General features: G+C 46.0%; 1 protein-coding gene across 1 annotated transcript in view; it reads left to right on the forward strand.

Moving 5' to 3' along the window:
* LOC114582183 (long-chain fatty acid transport protein 2-like) overlaps positions 1-20029 on the forward strand; it is a 30166-nt gene extending 10137 nt beyond the window's left edge. Inside the window, exons 4-10 of the mRNA XM_028702983.2 lie at positions 1292-1416; positions 4437-4631; positions 9302-9392; positions 10739-10937; positions 12675-12772; positions 17906-18036; positions 18930-20029. Of these exons, the coding sequence (XP_028558816.2) occupies positions 1292-1416; positions 4437-4631; positions 9302-9392; positions 10739-10937; positions 12675-12772; positions 17906-18036; positions 18930-19106 (1016 nt within the window). The 3' untranslated portion in view covers positions 19107-20029. The remainder of the gene's footprint in view (positions 1-1291; positions 1417-4436; positions 4632-9301; positions 9393-10738; positions 10938-12674; positions 12773-17905; positions 18037-18929) is intronic.
* Positions 20030-21560: the final 1531 nt, after the last annotated feature.

A 21560-nucleotide genomic window follows, 5' to 3' on the forward strand; every position in this document is an offset into this window, starting at 1 on the left:
AGTGTGCTCAGCTTAACAGGTACTTGCCAGACTGTATTTACAGAGAGGTGTAAGCTCCTACAGTCCAAAGACAGTTAGAAAGCTTTTCCCATATCCTTCCTCCTTGCAGATAAGTATTTGAGGTCAATTTGGGAGAGTCAAAATGGCTTCAGGATTGTCCTCCTGTATGAAGGGAGAGTCCTGTTGTGTGCAGCTCCTTTTGTGGGTTCCCCCTTGAGACATTTGGTTGGCCACTGTGAGAACAGGATGCTGGACTAGATGGGTCACAGGCCTGATCCAGTTCCTGTGCTTGTAGAAATAGACAACGCAGCACAAATACAGGTTGCTAGGGTTGCCATGTTTCAAAAATTGAAGATCTGGACACAAAAGTTGTTCAACTTTTTTGGGAGGGAAAAAAATGAAATGAATTTTTAGGAAAATCACCCAAAACGACACTGCAGGCATGGGTTGCCATACGTATGGATTTTCCTGGACATTTTTGAGATTTTTGCCCAGACTGAAGTATTCCAGCTATGTCTGGGAAATTCCGGACAAATGGAAATCTGAAATGTGAGAATTTAATTTAGCCATGACGTGTGTGCTGGGTGCAGAGATACACTATTGGCTGCAAAGCCTGCGCTCCTCTCCCACCACTCTTATTTTCTTGAAACAAATATATTGCAAAACGAAACAAAGTTTTGGGGTCAGCACTGAATCTTGTACTGTTAGCTTCTGAACCACATTGTCAGAAATGTCCGAGCGGAGTGCTGAAATAGGGGAATGTGAATGCAGGGCACTGTTTTATTGCAGGTGCATTCCGCATCGTGTTCTCTACGCAGTGGCGTAGCGTGGGGGGTGCAGGGGGGCCCGGCCGCACCGGGCGCAACATCTGGGGTTAGGGCAAATCCATGGGTTAGGGGGCGCAAATCCACAGGTTAGGGGGCGCAAATCCACGGGTTAGGGGGCGCAAATTACTTGCCTTGCCCCGGGTGCTGACAACCCACGCTACGCCGCTGTCTCTACGTGATATTAGTGCACTAACTAGTGGATTTATTCTGCTTTTTTGGTTGGTTTGTGACATTTCCCCAATGCTGCCATATTATTGCTGTCTAGGGCAGCAAACTGGGACAACCTCTCCTCTGCCCCAAATATTTGTGGTATGAAAAGTTGAAGGACTTCAGCAGGAAGTTACAAGAGAAGTGCATACACTGGAACCAAAGCAGCACAACTGTCTTATAAAACCTTTGCAGGTCCAAACAGTAATGAAAGCAGAATCACTTTCTTTCTTTCTCCCCCACCCCTCCCCAAACAGGATGCACAATTGCCTTGAGGTCTAAGTTTTCTGTTACCCATTTCTGGAACGACTGCAGGCGATACGGCGTCACTGTGATCCAATATGTTGGAGAAATGATGCGCTACCTCTGTAATGCACCAAAGGTAAATGAGAGACAGGTTGGGGGGGGGGAGGGTGAATGTTGCCAAGAAGCGAAATGGGTTCTCCTGTTCAGTACTGAATCCCTTACAGCAGGTGGGTGCATGCCCACCGGCCGTACACCTGATGCTGCAGAAAGCAGGGAGTTCAATGCTTCTTGGTTTGGATGTGTTAATCAGCTGCCATGCTTAGTTTTTGGTGAGCCAAAACCCTGCAGAAAGTGTCGGTTGATGTGATATTTGTGCGTTGAATTACAAGGCTATTGAGACCAAAAGGTTTCATGGACCTCTGGGTATAGGGTGGTATATAAATTCAAATAATCATAATAATAATGGAGGGTGATTGTAATTTAAAGTATGTTGCTCTTGGACTCTGTTATACAGCTGCAAATATAACATTTAAGCTCATTTTAAGTGCACTTTACAAATATGACACTAGATGGCGATGGTGGGCTTATGCCAAATTCAATATATTTTTGAAAACTTTTTTTAAAAAACATTTTCACAGCATTTTTTATATGTGTCTAGATTCCACCTTTGTTTTACTGTGTCTTGTGTTGCCCCAAAATCATGTGTGACGAGGGTGTGTGAAGTAAATCAAATAATCTGAATAAAATAGGATAGACTGGAGTGGAATAGGGAAGCTCTTTAAGTACCCGCAAGATACAGCTTGGACTCATCCACTTTTGCTTGACCCATATTTTGATCATATTGTGCACCAATTAATTTCTCCAGGTTGGATGGAGAGATTTATTGGTTGTTCTGCAGCCGTGCTTTGCAATATATATATATATATATATATGCTTTCGTAGATTTTCACGGGTACAGGAATGCAGGTTTTGGTGTCCTCGGGTATCTTCCCGTGTAAAAGTTGGGGTGTCTAGGCGACGTTTCGACGAGGTCTCACTCATCATCTTCAGGCTGGTGCTTTCGGCTTCTTGTTGCTGGAACAGAGCAGGATCTCAGTGTTTGAGTTCCTATAAATACTGTTGAGGAGGTGTGGCCTCCAATGTTCTAGGCAGAGAGGAAGTTCCCAGGCTAGTGTGCCTTTTCTTCTTTTGTTCCTTAATTGCTTGAGGGATATCTTGAGTGATTTCTTGAGTGATATCCTGAGTACCACTTAGGTGGGTCATTAGGTGTGGATTAGTTACTAAAGCCTTTGTGTCTTGACCTCTTGAACTTTGTGAAGAGTTTTTCTGAGAAGATGGGTGTACTACATTTAGTTGTGCTCTGGCTTGGCTTCGTGTATAAGTCTGCCCAGCCACGTACATTGGACAAACAAACAGACGAATAAATGCACGTATCGCAGAACACAAGAATGCCGTCAAAAAAGAAGAAAAAACTTCCTCTCTCTTCCAACACATGAAAGAAACAGGACACGAAATTAATTTTGCAGATTCCAAATTGCTCTCTAACATGGAACATCACCACAAGAGAATAATCATGGAAGCCATCGAGATAGAGAAACACCCTCACAACATGAACAAGCGTGACGACACATCCCGCTTGCCAGACATCTGGAAATTAGCCCTCCCCACAAAAACTGACACCAGATCCAGAGGCACACAGAACGCCATCACCAATCAACCACACCAGACCCAAACCCAGACCCTCTCCACAGATAAATTACAGACACCATCCAGTAGCCAAACCATGGTGGCACCTCCGGATGCTGCACCCCCCTGCAATCCCTACACAGATCTGGCTGGCACAGGCCACAAAACCACAGCTCGCCCCTATACACGAAGCCAAGCCAGAGCACAACTAAATGTAGTACACCCATCTTCTCAGAAAAACTCTTCACAAAGTTCAAGAGGTCAAGACACAAAGGCTTTAGTAACTAATCCACACCTAATGACCCACCTAAGTGGTACTCAGGATATCACTCAAGAAATCACTCAAGATATCCCTCAAGCAATTAAGGAACAAAAGAAGAAAAGGCACACTAGCCTGGGAACTTCCTCTCTGCCTAGAACATTGGAGGCCACACCTCCTCAACAGTATTTATAGGAACTCAAACACTGAGATCCTGCTCTGTTCCAGCAACAAGAAGCCGAAAGCACCAGCCTGAAGATGATGAGTGAGACCTCGTCGAAACGTCGCCTAGACACCCCAACTTTTACACGGGAAGATACCCGAGGACACCAAAACCTGCATATATATATATATATATATATATATATATATATATATATATATATAGAATCTTATCTGGTGAATTGGAGCTCGGTTAAGCAAAACCTAAGGGGACGCGGGTGGCGCTGTGGGTTAAAGCCTCAGCGCCTAGGACTTGCTGATCGAAAGGTTGGCAGTTCGAATCCCCGCGGTGGGGTGCGCTCCCGTCGTTCGGTCCCAGCGCCTGCCAACCTAGCAGTTTGAAAGCACCTTCGGGTGCAAGTAGATAAATAGGGACCGCTTACCAGCAGGAAGGTAAACGGCGTTCCGTGTGCTGCGCTGGCTCGCCAGATGCAGCTTGTCACGCTGGCCACGTGACCCGGAAGTGTCTGCGGACAGCGCTGGCTCCCGGCCTATAGAGTGAGATGAGCGCACAACCCTAGAGTCTGGCAAGACTGGCCCGTACGGGCAGGGGTACCTTTACCTTTACCTAAGCAAAACCTCTCTTCAGATTTTCTGCACATCTAATGAAATTCAGTGGGTAGGATCAGATTTTCGCAAGGCACCACCATGGATCAGTGAGAAAAGCTCTCTGACCCGGGGCAATTAACCAGTACACAATATGATCAAACTACGGCTCAGTCAAAAGTGTGGTTGAGCCCTTTGTCCTATTCTCTACAAGTTGCAGCCTCTCCGTTGTATCTTTTGAACCGGCTGAAGTTTCTGAACCGTCTTCCTAGGCAGCCACACGTTGCAGCAATCTAGTCAGAAACTTACAGGGCATGACAAGGCGATCTTTTTGTGAAAGTTTGTTAGTGTAACCACTTGGAGCAATTCCTACTCATCGCCAGTGAAATGGCTATCCATACAGCTTATAACCACAGTGATCACCTCAATGTGTTTCTTTGTAGACGGACCGTGACCGAGACCACTGCGTGCGACTGGCAATAGGTAATGGCATGCGTGTGGAAGTCTGGAAGGAGTTCCTGCATCGATTCAAACCTATCCAAATCCACGAATTCTATGGCGCCACAGAGGGGAATGTTGGATTTATTAACTACATCGGGAAGGTTGGAGCCATGGGAAAGACAAACTTCCTCCACAAGGTAATGAGGGCTAAGCAGGAATTTCCAGGGTGTGTTGATCACGGATGTCTAAATAAATAATGTCTTATCTTCTTCTTTGGCGATCGCTTGTAGCAGAGTAGGATTGTCTTCCATAAACACAGTTTTAACAGTGAGTCCATAAGTGACTGTGGAGGCCAATTCTGGACCCACACGTCCTTCCACAGTGTTGGGTTAGATTTTTGGAAGACGCCTGTGCATGAATTTGTTTTATGTGTGTAGATCAGTGCACGCTGATCAACGCACAGTCTTTGCAATAGAGCTCTGTTCCGATGGCATGAGTAGTCACGATGAACCAGTAGATCCTATCTGCTGCAGCTTTCATCCGCCTTCACAGCTGTTGTAACATACCGCTTGTTATCACCTGCCTGTTCTGCCGTTGAGGACATCTTGGGTCATTCTTTGTCTCACTCGCTGGATCATCACCTTGTGGTGGTGAGTGGGTTTGCACATTCCTATGACCCTTGTGAGCGAAGCCGTCGGGAATCTCGTACTTGCAACAGGGTCACCCAAGGCGGTAAGATCAAAGGGAAGGAGCTAGACAAAGAATGTCTTATAGAATTCCAAGGTCCCAGTTAAACATCCCCAAACACTCCACTCTAATTGCACACCTCATCTTCTGGTCTCTTAAAGCTGCCTTCAGTTCTCTCTTCAATAGCCACCTTTTCTGTGTAGACTTTGGCACTATACTTCAGTCTAGGAATAACCAAAGTGGTATTCTCCAGATATTGGACTGGATTCCTGACTAGGGCTGAGCGATAGCTGGTTTTCAACATTGTTATATATCGACAGCTAAACAAATAGCGATATACCAATATATCACAATGTCTGAAATAAGGACATTTGCTTCACGGTTTTGCCTGCATCGTGATTTTTGCTGGCACCTGCTCTTGTGAATCGCTGCCTCCTGTGTGAGGTGGGGAGAGTTGAGTTAGCAGAGTTAACAGGGGCTGTAGGAATCAGGAGAGGGATTGGCTGGCTTCACTGTTTTGCCCACATTGTGATTTTTGCATAGCACACACACACACACACACACACACACACACACAATTTGTGTTTTTTGGGGGGAGGTGTTATTGGGTTGCTGTTTTTATTTTTATTAGGTATTTTGTTGTTTTATAACTTGATTTTATTCTGTGAACCGCCCTGACACCCCTGGTGTAGGGTGGTATATAACTTCAATAAATAATAATATATTGTCAGGTCAAAAATTACAAAGCCAATATCACAATATGGACTTCAAACCAGTTTTGGACAATATATTGATATATCACCTGGCCCTATTCCCGACCATTGGTAATGACAGCTGTGGAGGCCCCCCCAATTTGGCCACACCTGCCTTATTCCCCCTTTCCTTTGACTGGTCTTAACTGTCCAGGGGTCCTTCACCATTTTCTGACCTTTATTGTTTGCAGGGATCCTGGCATCATTGGTGCCTTCTTAGTCTTAATCACCTTTTGGCTAGGGATGAGAGACTTTCTTCTGTTCCTTTCCTTTATTGTGATTCTGGTTCAAGGGCTTCAGCCTCCTCATGTGGTTTTACCCGACTGGAGTGTCCTTTACTGTACTATGATAATGCCTGCTCTTTTCATGGATGGAGGATGGAGAGATATGGGTATTTTTTAAATGGGGGGTGGGGGCTGCTTCTAGAAACCTTTGATCTTTGCCTAGCTGGAACGCAGCCTCGTGTGCAAAGGTAAGAGTCCCACGAGATATTCCGAGATTAGGGCTTTTGTCCTTTGAAGAGTTGTGCAGTAAACAAGAAGCCTTGGAGGTGAAGCTGTTCCTGGCACGTCTGATACAGGGATGGGAAAAATTTCACCCCTTGCCATGTCTGTTTGAGATGCAGGGCTTAAGTCACAGGAGTCCTATGAGAGAGAGAGAGAGAGAGAGAGAGAGAGAGAGAGAGAGAGAGAGAGAGGAAAATAACCATTGAGCCAAACTTGGCCCTGCATCATGATGTTGCTAAATCATGTTTTGGCATCTGAGACTTCTAAGTGCATTTTTTATTATTATTTTGATCAAGCACATTTCACAATAAAGCGTTTCAAAGTGTGCCAGAAAACATTTCCAATTAATACAGTCATACTTCATGTTATGTTTGCTTCATGACATGTTTTTTCAGGTTGCGTCCTGCAGCGACTCGGGAGTACCAGAAAGGGTTACTTCCAGGTTTCGCCACTCGTGCATGTGCAGACGCGCAAAATGATGTCACGTGCATGCACAGAAGTGGTGAATCGCAACCTGCATGTGTGCAGATGCGCCGCTGCGGATTGCGTTCTATTAATGTTGCGAATGTGCCTCCGGAACGGATCCCGTTCGCAAGCAGAGGTACCACTGTATATGAATATAGCAACAGGAAAACGCCAGCCAATTCAATATGGATGGATCGAGGGTGGGGGGAGATAATGCAAGACAGCCGCAAAGTTAGCGAACTCTTTTCTCTATTACATTATATCATGTATTGTAAATGCTACCATCATAATTCCCTATATTGCTGATGTTCAGGCTGCCAGTGCCATTGGTTATGTTGCTAAAATGTCACCCCCCACATAGAAGAGGGAAGATGTCACTATCTTGAGGAAATGGAGCGCAGTGACTGGAATCCTGAACAGGGAGCAACCCGTGCTGCAACATTTTGTTGCGGATCCTACTTGTCTACACAGTCGTACCTTGGTTTTCAAACAGCTTAGTTCTCGAACATTTTGGCTCCCAAACGACGCAAACCCAGAAGTGACTGTTCTGGTTTGCGAACTATTTCTGGAAGGCGAATCTCCAATGGGGCTTCCACAGCTTCTGATTGGAGCTTCCTGCAGCCAATCGGAAGTCGCGCCTTGGTTTCCATTCCGGAACGGATTCTGTTCAACTTCCAAGGTACGGCTGTAGTAATAGTAAACTCAGTTTTCTAAGTGTGGTTCCTTCTGAAGCCAAAGTGGCAGTACTCACACTAACAAGGAAGATGTATCAGCAGGTACCCAGGAACTCCAAGGTTTGTAGAAGTACAAAAAAAAAAGAGAAACATTTTTTGGGGGGAAAGAGTCCAATGAGGGCTCTGCATACACTTCGGGCAGAGAAATATGGCAGGTTGTTTTTGAGAGTGGAGTGGGGAGAATCGTAAACCAGCAGGGAGAGGGAATGGAATGCCCTGAAAAAGGGCATGGCTGGCTGGAGTCCTAAACTTCATGTTGCAACATTTTGCTGGAGCACCTGCTTAGATAAACTAAAATCAAAGAGCAGGTTCCAAAGTCCAGGGCAACGCAATGAAAAATCTGCTGACACCCACAAGCTTTACACAACTGTGTAAAGTTAATCCGTTCAGTCCTGAACTTTGAACTATTTTCAATTGAAAACCTTATAGTGATTTATTACCTCAATTGAAAAGCAAATAAATGTGCATAAGGTGACTTAGTTTAATAACCACCCCTCTCAAGAGGAACTCTGGGAACTGTAGTTCTGTGAGTGGCAGCATGCAGCTAGGTTCCTCTTAACGAATAATCCCCAGCACTCTCACCAAACTACAATTCCCAGAATTCCTGTGGGGGGGGGAGCCATGATAGCTAAAGTGACGTAGGCTTGTAGAAAGTTCCAAGAGCTTTCCCAGGCGGCATCTTGAGGGATGTTTTTGAGAGAAGGGCAGAAAACGCAGCTTTACCCAACACCGGCCAGAGATGTTGAGCGCACCTTTGCCCAGTTTAGCAGAAGCAGTTACTCTCCCTCTGGCCTCTTGGTTTCAGAAAATAATGCCAACATACCATATTTTTCTGTGTATAACATGCCCCTGTGTATAAGACACTATTTTGGGGGGCTCAAAATTAAGAAAATGGGGGGAGATGGCCCAGAGTTGTTGAGCTTTTTGGGGGGAGGGTTGACTAGAGTTGTGGAGATTTTGGGGTGGGGGGTGGGGAATGCATTAAATCACTAACCCAGAAAATCGCTCGCATCGCAGAAGCCTGCAAGCGTCTGCCCGCTTGCAAACAGCAGCCCGCATTCTAATGCCCAATTACCGCAGCGGCAGCCAATCCACAGAGGTCCTTGCCACAGCAACCAATCACCCACCAAATTGCCACTGACAAGCTGCAGCTCGTGGCTGCAACCAATCACTCATCCCCCCTATGCACTAACCGTTTATAAGACGCACCCCGTTTTTACACCTTATTTTACAGAAGAAAAGGTCATTGTATACATGGAAAAGTACGGTATTTCACATCTGGCAACCAATATGCCCTTTTGGTTTCAGAAAGTTCATGGGTAGACGAGTCTAAAAAGCGCAGGACACAAACTAAGCTCTCCTACCACACTCTTTGATGGGGGAAGTTGGTGTTGCTGGTCGAAGGAGCTTGAGGTGGCTCTGTCCGGATCTGTGCAACCCTCGCTTTCCAGGGGCAGTGCTGAGGAGAGCAGCGGTGCCAAGGAGGAGAAGCCACAGTCCAGGTGCCAAGGACCTGGCTCTGGCCTGTGGGCCACTGGTTATCTTTGCTTGAGGTCAATGATCCTAGCTGTGGTTCCAGGGCGTTGGACTCAATGACCCTTTGGGTCCCTTCCTGCAGTTCTATAGTTCCATAAAATGCTTTATGATCCTGGTGTTATAACATGCTTGCCTTGAATTTATGCCTTATCATCTCATGCTTTCCTTTCTATCTGTTCCCCTTCAGAAACTGGCAAAATTCGAACTGATTCAATATAACGTTGACCAGGATGAGCCGGTGAGGGACGAGAAAGGATATTGCATCCCAGTGGCCACAGGTAATAAAACAAGCGTACATTTACATCCACACCATAGGTTTAAAGCACTCTTATGCCACTTTAAAAGCCATGGCTTGCCCCCAAAGAATCGCGGGAATTGTGGTTTTGCAAGGGTGCTGGGAACTGTAGCTCTGTATGGGGTCTCCTAACATCTCTCAGCATTCTTGACTTCAGAATTTTGGTTTCTCACTTCAGCGTGTTTGGGTCCAGCATCACATACAAGCACTAATTTTACATATGAATTGCCCAGTCCACAAAACTCTTAGGCGCATTACAGGAAGATTTTTTTTTTTTTAAGATTGTCTATAGAATTTCTGGAATGTCTTTTAAATATATTAAAATATAATTTAAATATATATAAATATATTTAAAATATATTTAAATATAAAATATGTGGGCCTTCCTTTGAAAGTGACCCAGAAACTACAATTAATCCAGAATGCAGCAGCTAGACTGGTGACTGGGAGTGGCTGCTGAGGCCATATAACACCAGTCCTAAAAGACCTACATTGGATCCCAGAACGTTTCCGAGCGCAATTCAAAGTGTTGGTGCTGACCTTTAATGCCTTAAATGGCCTCGGCCCAGTGTACCTGAAGGAGCAACTCCACCCTTATCGCTCAGCCTGGACACTGAGGTCCTTCTTCAAGGGTCTTCTGGTGGTTCCCTCACTGCAAGAAGTAAGGTTACAGGGAACCAGGCAGAGAGCCTTCTTGGTAGTGGCACCTGCCCTGTGGAATGCCCTCCCATCAGATGTCAAGGAAATAAACAACTATCTGACTTTTAGAAGAAATCTGAAGGCAGCCCTGTTTAGGGAAGTTTTCAATATTTGATGTTTTATCGTGTTTTTAATATTCTGCTGGGAGCTGCCCAGAGTGGCTGGGGAAAACCAACGAGATGGGTGGGGTATAAATAAATTATATATAAATTAATAATAATATTCTGAACCAACTCAGAAACAAATGAAGATTTAAAGAGTTTTGTTCTTTTTAAGGAACTATCCAGTTTATTTTAAGACCAGTAATGTTCCAAAGGGGTAAAAGCACTTTTGTGTACGCACTATACTTTTAAAGAACATTCGAAATGCATTCTTTCCCTAAAAGAACTCTGGGTATTGTAGTTAGTTGGGGGATGCTGGGAATGGTAGCTCTGTGAGGGGTAAACTTCAAGGGGAAGGCATGCAACGCTACCTTTTTCATTCGGCTCCTGTACTCTAAAAACATTGTTCTTTATGAGTGTAATTGTTTAGAGTAGTCTGGTCCAGTCAATTTAACCACTGTGTTGATTTGTTATGGGGCATGGGGAAATAGGACAGAATTACCAAGGTTCTCCTTCCTTCCCTTCCAAGGTGAGACAGGTTTACTGGTGGCCAAGATCACTAGCCATACCCCGTTCTCTGGCTACGCAGGAGACCGACAGAAGTCGGAGAAGAAGATTCTCCGGGATGTTTTTACCAAAGGAGACTGCTACTTCAACAGTGGTGACCTCCTGATGCAAGACCATGATGGCTTTCTGTATTTTCAGGACCGAGTAGGAGACACTTTCCGGTGAGTCTCACCTCTCCAGGTGGGGTGGGATCTGCTGCCTTGGTCTCGTGGAGTGTGAGGTTGCAGTTTCAGATGATATATACCGTATTTTTCCATGTATAAGATGCCTCCATGTATAAGATGCCCCCTTTTGGGGGGACTCCAAATTAAGAAAACACCCCTCAGCACTACCTGTGTATGAGTCGAGCCCCAATTTTAAACCTAATTTTTTGGTTTAAAAAACCTAGTCTTATACACGGAAAAATACGGTATATCTGTTGTTGGCATTATGGCAGGTATAGCATATAACACAGTGCAAATCTATGCAAGGTATATTTAGAAGCAGGGGGAGTACTGAAATGTCTCGGGGACAGGCCCCTGACAGAAGCCTGCATGAGATTTGCATTTGCTCATTTATATTCATAGATGCAAATTTCTGCTTGGCTGCCGTCTCACTGCCCCTTTGCTTTGCAATATACCCAGCAGCCCTCAAAGCAAATGGTTGAGGGGGAAACAACAGGAGATCTGGCTGTTGGTGCAAAAAGACCCACAATTTGATTCTCAGGGTTTGTCCTTGCCTCCATTTGCCCCACTTCTGCTCCCTTCCACTCCTTATGGAAACTCGATATTTAGCACCAAATGCAACTGGATTTTCCACGATTGCTGTTTGTTCCGATTTATCACTAAAGAGTGGGTTTTCCAGGGGGAAATGCCATGGCAAAGGCAAAATCACTCAAACCCATGCCCACAAGTGGAAAACTGAGCCCTGTGCTTTCAAGTGGAAGTGTGGACGAGCCCTTAGCAAACACCTCAGGAAGAAAGATGACAGAAACACATGTACTGTAAATGTCCTTATTCTGTACAGAGATCATTCATATTGTGATGTTGAAAGGAGGCAGGAAAACAAGCAATGTGCCAGGAAGTTTCTGGTTCTGATCTGCAATGAACACTGTCAGATTGTTGCTGAGACCCACACCTCATGTGAAAGCCCCACTGCTGATCCTGGGAGCCTCCTTAGAGGGGTAGGAGAGCTGAAAAGAATGCCAATATATTTCACATCTGGCAACCAATGCACTCCTTTGGTTTCAGATAGTACATTGATAGACAAATCTAAAATGCCTGGGACACAAATTTTCACAGCCCTCTAGCAACTATGGTGGCTCGGTTCCCAGAAGTAATATATTTAGCGTTAGCAAAATACACACCAGGAGATTTAGTTTGGTCCAAATCAAGTATAAACTTCCAGAGTGAACATTAAATACATCAGTTCTGGTAAATGAGCCGCCGCAGCCACGAGAGGGCTGTGGAAATTTGGGTCCTGGGTTTTTGACTCATCTGCCCATGTCGTATCTGAAACCAAAGGGGCACATTGGTTGCTGGATGTGAATTCCCCACCCCCACCCCAGCTCTCCTACCCCACTACCTGGTCCTATTCTTCCTCCTTCTCGCTGTTGCTGCTTGCTCTCTTGCTGACTCTGAGCTAGCAGAAGGTGTAGGAAGAAGCAGGGATGTGTGTCTGCTTTGGTTCATTCCACTGTTTTATTATGGGGCTTAAATGGACAGACATTGAGGGGCGAGCACACAGGAGTGTGCCAACTCTGCCCCCACCTTCCTGCCACCCTCCACAGATTTAGGCAAAATATTGTACACAAAGCACTTTGAACACTCAAGAGCGGGAAAGAAATGCTGTGGTAGTTGCTTTCAACATAATGGGCATGCTCTTCTCCCCAAATGGTAACTGTTCCCCTCTCTCTGCAGCTGGAAAGGGGAGAATGTGGCCACCACGGAGGTTGAGACGACCTTGGCAACGCTGGAGTTGGTTCAGGAAGCCAGTGTTTACGGAGTGCCGGTGCCAGGTGGGTCCTGAAGTGCCATTCTTAAATGCAACTTTGGGCAGCCAGAGTTAGCATCTGTGGCATCAGGAGATCGGCTCCACAGCAGCAGGCTAAGGGAAGAGGTATTGAGGATAGTCCATTGTACCCGCCATCTTTGGACACCGGCACCATTTCCAGTCATGGTTTGCAGTGCCTGTGAGTCCCACGGTCTATAGAGCACAAGGTGTCTAAACCAGAGGTGGGGAACCTATGCTGCCCCAAATGTCACTGGACTCCAGCTCCCATCTGCCCCGGAAGGTATGGCCGGCAGCTCGCCTCTGCTCCCCCTCCATTGAAAAAATGTCCTTCACCCACAATGCTTCCACGCTGGGCATTCATTGTGGAATAGCTGCACTTTGTTCACTCTCCTTATGATGGATCTGCAGAACGTGCTGAACAGAGATTTAGAATTGCAGAGTTGGAAAGGACCCCAGCGGTCATCTAGTCCAAACCTCTGCAATGCAGGAATCACAGTTAGATCCATTAGGTCAACAGTGTTTATTTTGAAATGCTGCTTTATTTTTATATGCTGCTTCTCCACTGAAGAGATACAAGACAGTGAATGTAATATGCAACACTTTCACATCGATAGATTGCATCAGCTTGTAACACGAACAGAAAACCTGCCCTGGCCACAAACTATACCACTTCTTCTTCCTTTTCCTAATGGCCCTTCTCCCTTTCTATTAGTCCCACATTAATACCATCAGTGGCGCAAAGAGTGCAAGAGAAGCTGGAAGGCATGTCTCTGGTGACATGTGTAAAATGTGTTTTGCTAGCTAATATATGTAATATATACAGTGGGAAGGAGAGCTGGAAAAAACATACACCTGGCAACTAATGGGCCCCTTTGGTTTCAGATAGCACATGGGTAGAGAAATCTACGAAGCCTGCGACACGAATTTTCACGGCCCTCTAGCGGCTATGATGGCTCATTTGCCAGAAGTAGTGTATTTTGTGTTAACTCTGGAAGCGCCGACTCAATTCTGACCAAACTAAGCCTCCTAGGGCAAAATATAGATCAGAAGGCTTAGTCTGGTCAGAATTGAGTCTACTTTCCAGAGTTAACACGAAATACCTCACTTCTGGTAAATGAGCCACCATAGCCACTAGAGGGCTGTGAAAATTTGTGTCCCGGGCTTTTTAGATTCATCTACCCCTGTAATATCTGAAACCAAAGGAGCGCATTGTTTGCCAGATATGAAATACGTTGGCACTATTTCCAGCTTTCCTACTCCACTACTAAGAAGGGCTCCCACAACGATCAGAGCAAAGTCACAAACCAAGACATTGCGCCACTGGCAGAAATGCTAGCACAAATATTTGAGATCAAGATGCCAGTTAGGTTAATCTTTCTCTCTAGTTCACACACTGCCTTGTGCTACAGGCAAACATATTCAAATGTAACCCTTTTATCTATTCTGAGTTGTACTGTGGACAATGAAAATGTTCGCGGGAGCAAAAATCCATTCACCTCCCAGGGTGCAAGATGGACTGATCATTTCCCCTCTAATGTGAAGAATGTGGTTATTTGTGACATAGCAAAAAGCCAGAAAGACCAGAACCAACTTCTTTGCTATTTACAACATGATCTCTACTTGGTTGCCAACAAGCAATTTTTAATGTCCCACCGGCAAGCCCAGGCCAGTGGCTATTTAGAAGCCTATTTAATTAATTATTTCATGGCATGTATATTGTGCTTTAAAAAAAAAAATCATTTCTAAGCGGTGTATGTAAAGATCAGCCACATAAAGTACAATGAAAAATTCATCATAAAACCGAACATGAATCCCAAGCATACGATAAAACCATAACTTCCAGCCTCCCTATAAATGCAATAAAAGAAAAGCAGCCTGGAAAGCAGGTGGCTAAGCTAGCTTCTGAAATAGCAGAAGGAGATGCTACAAAATCTATATATCTATATGCCTAAGGGAGGGTGGGAACATGTGAAGAAGGAGAAAAACAATCTGAAAGAGAAAATTCACTTGGCAAGAAAATGAATGAGCCATACTGGGTTCTCCGTATAGTCTAGGAGTAGGTCAAGGAACAATGTTCACAGAATACAATTTCCCCAAAGCGACATTAACATGTTTTATTATTTACCGCTGAAGGAGGGTCCATTTGCACATCAGGGTGCAGGACAAATGTCTGCAACTGTTGCACGACTAGAGCAGTTAGTTGTGACAAGTGAAACACCAGGACACAAGCACTTTTTTTTAATGTGATAAGTTTTATATTGCAGTTTCCTGCAACACCCTCCTCTTGTTTGTTCCCTGTCCAGCTTCCATTTTTCTTTCAAATCTCAGAAAATCTGACTTAAAAACAAATAAGAAAATTCCATAGAATAGCTGTGCAATTTTCCCCAGGTGTAGATGGCCTGTAATGGTGCTGTTCTAGCGGGTTATGGCTTGCATAGATTGTTGTAGCCATTTCCTGGCTTATGCCACTCTCCAGTGGGTGCCCAGTCCTAGAAGATATCAAATAGCAAAGCACTCCCCAGCAGGGACAGGGTTGCAGATGGAGCACAGTGCAAACAAACCAAGGTCAAGCATGGAGAGTCAGCCGAGGTCCAAGGTATAAACCAGAAGCAACATCAGGCAACAATCCAAGGCTAATAGCGCAGGGAGTTCAGGCAAGCTGCAGGAACTAGAATCAGGAGCCGGAGACCTGTGCTGTTGCGTGACAAGTTCCTGCCCCCCAAGTGAAAATAATGACACACGACACAATTATTAAGGTTAATGGGCTAAAAAGGCCACAGCTTTATTGGTTACAGGTGATGAGAGGTATTGGTTCTAACTGACTATATCTGACTTCAGCCCGTCCGCTTGAAGTCCGGGAAGGGTTAACCACCAGTAGAAGGAGTCCTGCTGATGCACATCAACTAGGAACTCCCCTGGGGTCACCAATAGGGGGCGTGCCTTGGGCCCTCACCTCCCCAGGCTTCGGACAGGGCCACGCCCCCCGGAATCCTTTACCGGACTACCCTTCAATATGCAGGGCAGGTGATGGCATTACCTCCCCTCTTCCATCTACAGAAATATACCAATGCCTAACCGCCAATACCTGGAAAGTTATGACAATTGCTACGAGGTAGGTGAAAACCAAGTGGCTGGTGCCAATTTGCCAAGTGGAAAAATTCCTACCAGGCCCCTCAATGGCGACCAACCAAGGTCCATAGCAAGGTCAAAGAACAAAACCTTATAGGGTGGGAGGGTGGGAAAACCAAACAGCGGATGAGCAGCAAAGAGGGAGATCCCCGGCCACATCCTGCCTTTATAGGGCAGGCCACGCCCCCTGAACCAGCCGATTGGCCTAACAGGGGGTGACGCGGCTGGCAATCCCCCCAATCGCGCGGGGGCTGGTCTCCACCCACCGTGTGCGTAGTGGGGCTGTGAAGCCCGCAACCTCACCTCCTCCGAAGGGCAGAAGTGGCTTTTCCAGCAACTGAAAGGCTCGGGAGACTCTTTACTCATGAGCTGTGTGTTGACTCTGAGTCTGTAGCAGAGGTACATTTAGGGGAGCGAGACTGGTTCGCCCGCACTGGGCACTGAATCAAGAGGGTGCCTGTAGGGGACACCACAACAACGGCAAACAACAGAAGTGGAGAGGTGAAGGGGTGCTGAATTTTTATGTCACACACATGCTATGTCATTGCTCTTCAGCCACAGACCTGGATCTTTCACACACACACAAATTGTCTGTTTTACGATTTAAAATACTCATTTATACATCCTTGACATACCAATGACTTCCCTTCTTCTCTTTCCATGGTTCATTTTACATATCATAAATTCCTGCATATTTTACAGTAACTATACCATTCAGTATTCCATTAATACATGCATCATAACTTATTTACACTGTTGAATTTATCTTAATGCTGCCAGCGTTTTCAGCTGTACACAGTTATTTCCCATATATTCAGTAAAAGTTTTCCAGTCTTCTCTAATTGTATGTTCTTCTTGTTCTCTTCTTCTGTATGTCTGCAAGCTGCACATATTCTGTCAACTTAAGTTGCCACTCTTCTTTAGTTGGGACTTTGCTCATTTTCCATTTTTGGGCTAACAAAACATGGGCCGCAGTAGTGGCCTACATAAATAACCTTTTTTGACACCTGGGAATTTCAGTCTGAATTATCCCCAACAGAAAGGACTCTGGAGTTGTTGTGGGGGGTTTTCTGGGGGGGAGTACTTTTAAACATATTTTTCAGTTTGTTATGGATCATTTCCCAGTACACTTTTACTCTTTTACAAGTCCACCAAAAATGTTCCCTCAGACCCAGATCTTTCAATGCTGGTGTTCTTGAGGACTGGGGTGGTGGTGGCTCCCACTCTTCCTTTGATACCACCAAGGGTTTTTCAGCAGGCCTTCCCTGAGAAGATCCCTCAAGGGGATCCTCAGTGCTAGTTCTAAGAGACCCTGCGTGCTCCTCAAAGTCCTTGGAGTTCACCCTCTGAGGACTCTACGTTTGTTCACCCTCTGAGGACTCTACATTTACCAAGTCAGGACTAGGCATGGCAGTAGAACCATTTCCTTCTCTATTGTCTATTACCTCTCTAGGAATTAATTCTACTGCCTTTAATCCTGAGATGGTGAACCTGCAGCCCTCCAGATTCTATTGGACTCTAACCCATCAGCCCCAGTCAGCATGGCCAGTGATCAGGGATGACAGGAGTAGCAGCCCAACAACATATGGAGATCCACAGGGCCCCCTGCCCCTACTTTAGCCCTCTTCTTTAACACTGCCTTTGGATCCTTTCTTTTTCTCCCTCCGCACACAAAAATAATTGTGTGTGTGTGTGTGAAGTGCAATGGGGGCAGGGAGAAGTAGTATTTCACCCTTTCTCACACAAATAATGGTCCCAGTGAAAACTGTCCCCCTCCAACATTTGGGGCAGAGGAAATGAAGGCTGCACACTTGGCCACAGAGTGTTAGTCTTCTGGAAGCAGAGCTCTGCTTCCGCTTCTAATTTAAGACAGAACAGCTGTGATGGGGATGCTGCCACATCTGGAAGCCCCCCTAGAAGAAGCCCCCATTGGGGTTGTCTTCTATCCTCGTTTGTGTGCAACGTGTGGCTCCACCCTTAAAACATTCCTCTTTTTGGTTTGTTCCAGGACACGAAGGAAAGATCGGGATGGCATCCATATGCCTGAAGGATGGGCTGCCCTTTGATGGGAAGGAGGTGTATGCCCATGCCAAGGACTGCTTGCCAAACTATGCTATACCTCGCTTCATTCGCATCCGGGTAAGGTGCTGCTCTGTTGCATCACTCTTTAGTCTGTATTATTAATGTTGTTAGCTGTCAGGAGTGAGCCATCAGTAAATCACATGGAGTATGTGAAGTTAACTCTTTGGTACAAAAAACAAGATCTGTGCAGGAGTGCCAGGCGTAATAAGCACGCCAACTCTTCTTCAGTAGGTCTTGCCTCCATGAGGCAGTGGTGGAGAATGAAGGTCCCTGCCTTCCCACAGTTGTCTATGTCACCTCCTCTTCCAGCAAGCAATATGAGACTGTGCCTGCCTGCCTGTCTCTGCTCCTCCCGCTTCATGCCTCTCCTGGTTCTGAGATACTAGTGAGGAAAGGAATGGGTCGCAGCAGGAGGGGGAGACACCTGTGCTTCTTCACCAGCCTGTCCCATCTCTGCTTCTTGGCCTCCCTCCTCTCCTGCTTCTGATTCCGGACTTCTCTCTGCCGCCGCCTCTTCCTGCTCACTAAACACTGTTACCTGTTAGCTCTCAAGAAGCGGGAGAGTTAGGAGGCAGCCAGAGTGTTGCTAGGCAATCAGCAGATAAGCAGAGGACTGAGAGTGTGTCGAGTGGAAGGGGGAAGGCCAGCCTCTCCGTCCCCGTTCTAGGAGAATGGATAAGGTCAGAGGACAACGGATGGGCAAGAGGGGAAGGGCTGGAATTTAACGTCCTTCCTGCTGTGAAAGGGGTGGAGATTCAGACTGACCAACTATCGTCAATGCGAGCAGGCGAGAAGCCGTGCTCTGGATGTGTTTTTTTTATAAATAAACGTAACATAAAACTGTCAGAGAGTCATTACTTCTTATCAGGGCTTGCTTGCCTGCCCAAGATTATTACAGGTGGGGCGTCATTCATGCTTCTGTACTCACCCCAGTGCCCTTTTTCACACAGGACATGCTGGAGACCACAGGCACCTTTAAGCAGCTCAAAAGTCAACTGGTGAAGGAAGGATTTGACCCTGTCATCATCAGGGACCCTCTCTTCTTCCTAGATGACTTGGAAAAAAGTTACGTGCCAATGACTCAGCAGATCTTCAGTGCTATTGCAGAGAAGAAACTGAAGCTGTGAATGCCTCTTTAGCTGTCCTTAGTAGCACAGGAAACCCAGGAACAACTAGAGCACTGAACACTTTGGCTTTTGTCTGGGAAGGGCATGCATGCATCTCCATGAATTCTTGAGAATCCTGCACAAGTTAGTTTGGAGGACCTTTTTTTTTTTTTTAAAGGAGTGCCTGGTTTTTCTTTTCCCCTGTAGACTTTGTCCTTCTGTGTTCACACAACACATTTGCTCTGCAATGTATATATTGCAAACTACATACATGAGGCTGTCACCGGGGTCCTCTGCTCCCTACCCACTGGAATGTTTTTTGCGTGTTATCACACATTTGCATGTAGCTGTGCATACATGTGCAGATGTGGTCCAGGGATTAATGTAAACCTGTGCAGGAAGCAATCTTCGCCAGTTGCCACTTTTGTGTTTGTTGCAGGGAGATATCTGTGTGTCATTTGCAGAGATCTTCCAGGCAATATGTTTGTGGAGCATTCATCCCACCCTATTCGTTTTCGCAAAGTTTGTGCAGACATCGCATCAAACAATTGCTATTCTGCCGTTTCCAGTGCATTTCCCTGTCACTTCCCTTACCAAAAGTTCGGGATTTGTGTTTGTTTGTTTGAAGCAGGCTTGCTGCACAAGATAATCAAATCTGCTTTAATTGCACAACCTCAATTTGCTGGTATAGGATGGAATCCCACCCACAAAATAGCTACAGTCTGGAATCGGCCACAATTGATGGCAACACATTTAAATGCTGCCACTTAAATTCAGGTGAACCAGCCTCAGAAAGCACAGTGTGGTCTTCATGCTTCTAGGCTGGAACCTCATGGAGGAAACATCACGTGGTCTTCTCATTAGTTTGTGTTCCCCTTTTGTATTTTTATGTTGTGAACCACCTTGTGAACTTCGAATGGATTTAATAAATAATATTAATGATACGTCCAGATCGTTGCGCATCTGGAACAACAAAAGAACTAGGATCGGTGCTTCATTTCAGTAGGGTTCCAGACATTGCTTGGTCTTGGGATGTGGTCCAAAAGTGATGGTTTCCCAGAGATGCTGGAAAATGCCACTGTGATCTCAGAGCATTCTTCTGAGTCAGTGCACAGAGGATTTCAGCCACACCCAGTCATCGGTAGATAGAGCAAGATAGATATAGGATGGGTGTAAAAACGTAGGCTGGAGGGCTTTAGGAAGACAGGGCAGGGGGATGAAGGAATATACTGAAAGGAGGACTGGATTATTATTTTTTCAGGGGGTGTACATATGACAGGAGCTGTAGCTGGGGCTGCTGCACTGAGCTGGAGCTTGCAAGGAGCAGATCAGAAGCTGCTTTATACCAAATCAGACAACTGGGCCATCTAGCTCAGTATTGCCTACCATACACTGACTGCAGGAGCTGTCCAGGGTTTCGGGCAGGTGTCTCTCACAGCCCTATATCTGGAGATTCTGGGGATTAAACCTGAGGCCTTCTGTATGTAAGGCTCTGCCACTGCACTACAGCCCTTGACCTAGCCATAACCAGATGTACATATATGCAATGTTCACAGAGGGCAGCATTTGGCCTGCACATATGTCAGGATGCTGTCAGCGGCTCCTGGCTGGTTGCCCAGGAAAGTACAAAGACAAGGGAAAGTTTCTTACCATTCTTTTTTTATTTCAATCTTTACAGCAGAGAGAGGCTATAGAGCCCAGCCTCTTGGATAATGGCATTGTCCTGAGTGAATCTCTGCCCCCCCCGGCTCTTCCACTTCCTCATTCCTCATTCTCATTGTCTTCTCTACGGGTGCTGCTACGTGCCCTCTGTCTTTGAGCTCTTTGCTATCCTACTTTTAAAGCTCACCGGATTCTGAGAGATGGAGGGTCTGGAATGCCTTCTGATGATGTTTCAGCTGGGTGTTGTTCTGGCTGCCCCATGATTTCCCAGCTTTCCCCCTCATCTGCCTCTGAGCTGCTGCCTCCCTCAACCCCCTGTTTTAATTCTGAACTTCTTCTCTGGAAGGGTCAGGCTGGGGAGGCGGTCTCCACTATTCCTCCTCTGCCCAGTCCCTGACAACACCAGCGGTTCCCAGCCCTTCAGCTGCTCCTTGTGAGTACAGCCTGCTTCCCAAGCTTATTGGAGTATAAAACAAGAGGCAGCCATCTTTGCTAACTTACTGACCTTCACGGGTACCAAGGGTGGGACAAAAAATTAAATAAACGCATAAATGTCTGTGGAGAGTCCATTTGATTTTCTCTCCATCAACCCACATTTTGGAACTCTGAGCTCTTGTAAGCATACCAATCACGAGGCGCTGCAACTCCTAGGGGACGAAGCAGTTTTGGTGCCCCCCCCAATATTTTTGGGAGGGGGCCAGGCCCCCTCAATCTTCAGAGGGTGCTTGGCGCCAGTCCCTGGCTTCTTGAACATCATCAGGACATCACGTGACGTGCGCTTGACATTGGGACATTGTGTTGGGCCTGCTCAAT

The sequence above is a fragment of the Podarcis muralis genome, chromosome 13 (assembly GCF_964188315.1).
Source record: "Podarcis muralis chromosome 13, rPodMur119.hap1.1, whole genome shotgun sequence".
Lineage (NCBI taxonomy): Eukaryota > Metazoa > Chordata > Lepidosauria > Squamata > Lacertidae > Podarcis > Podarcis muralis.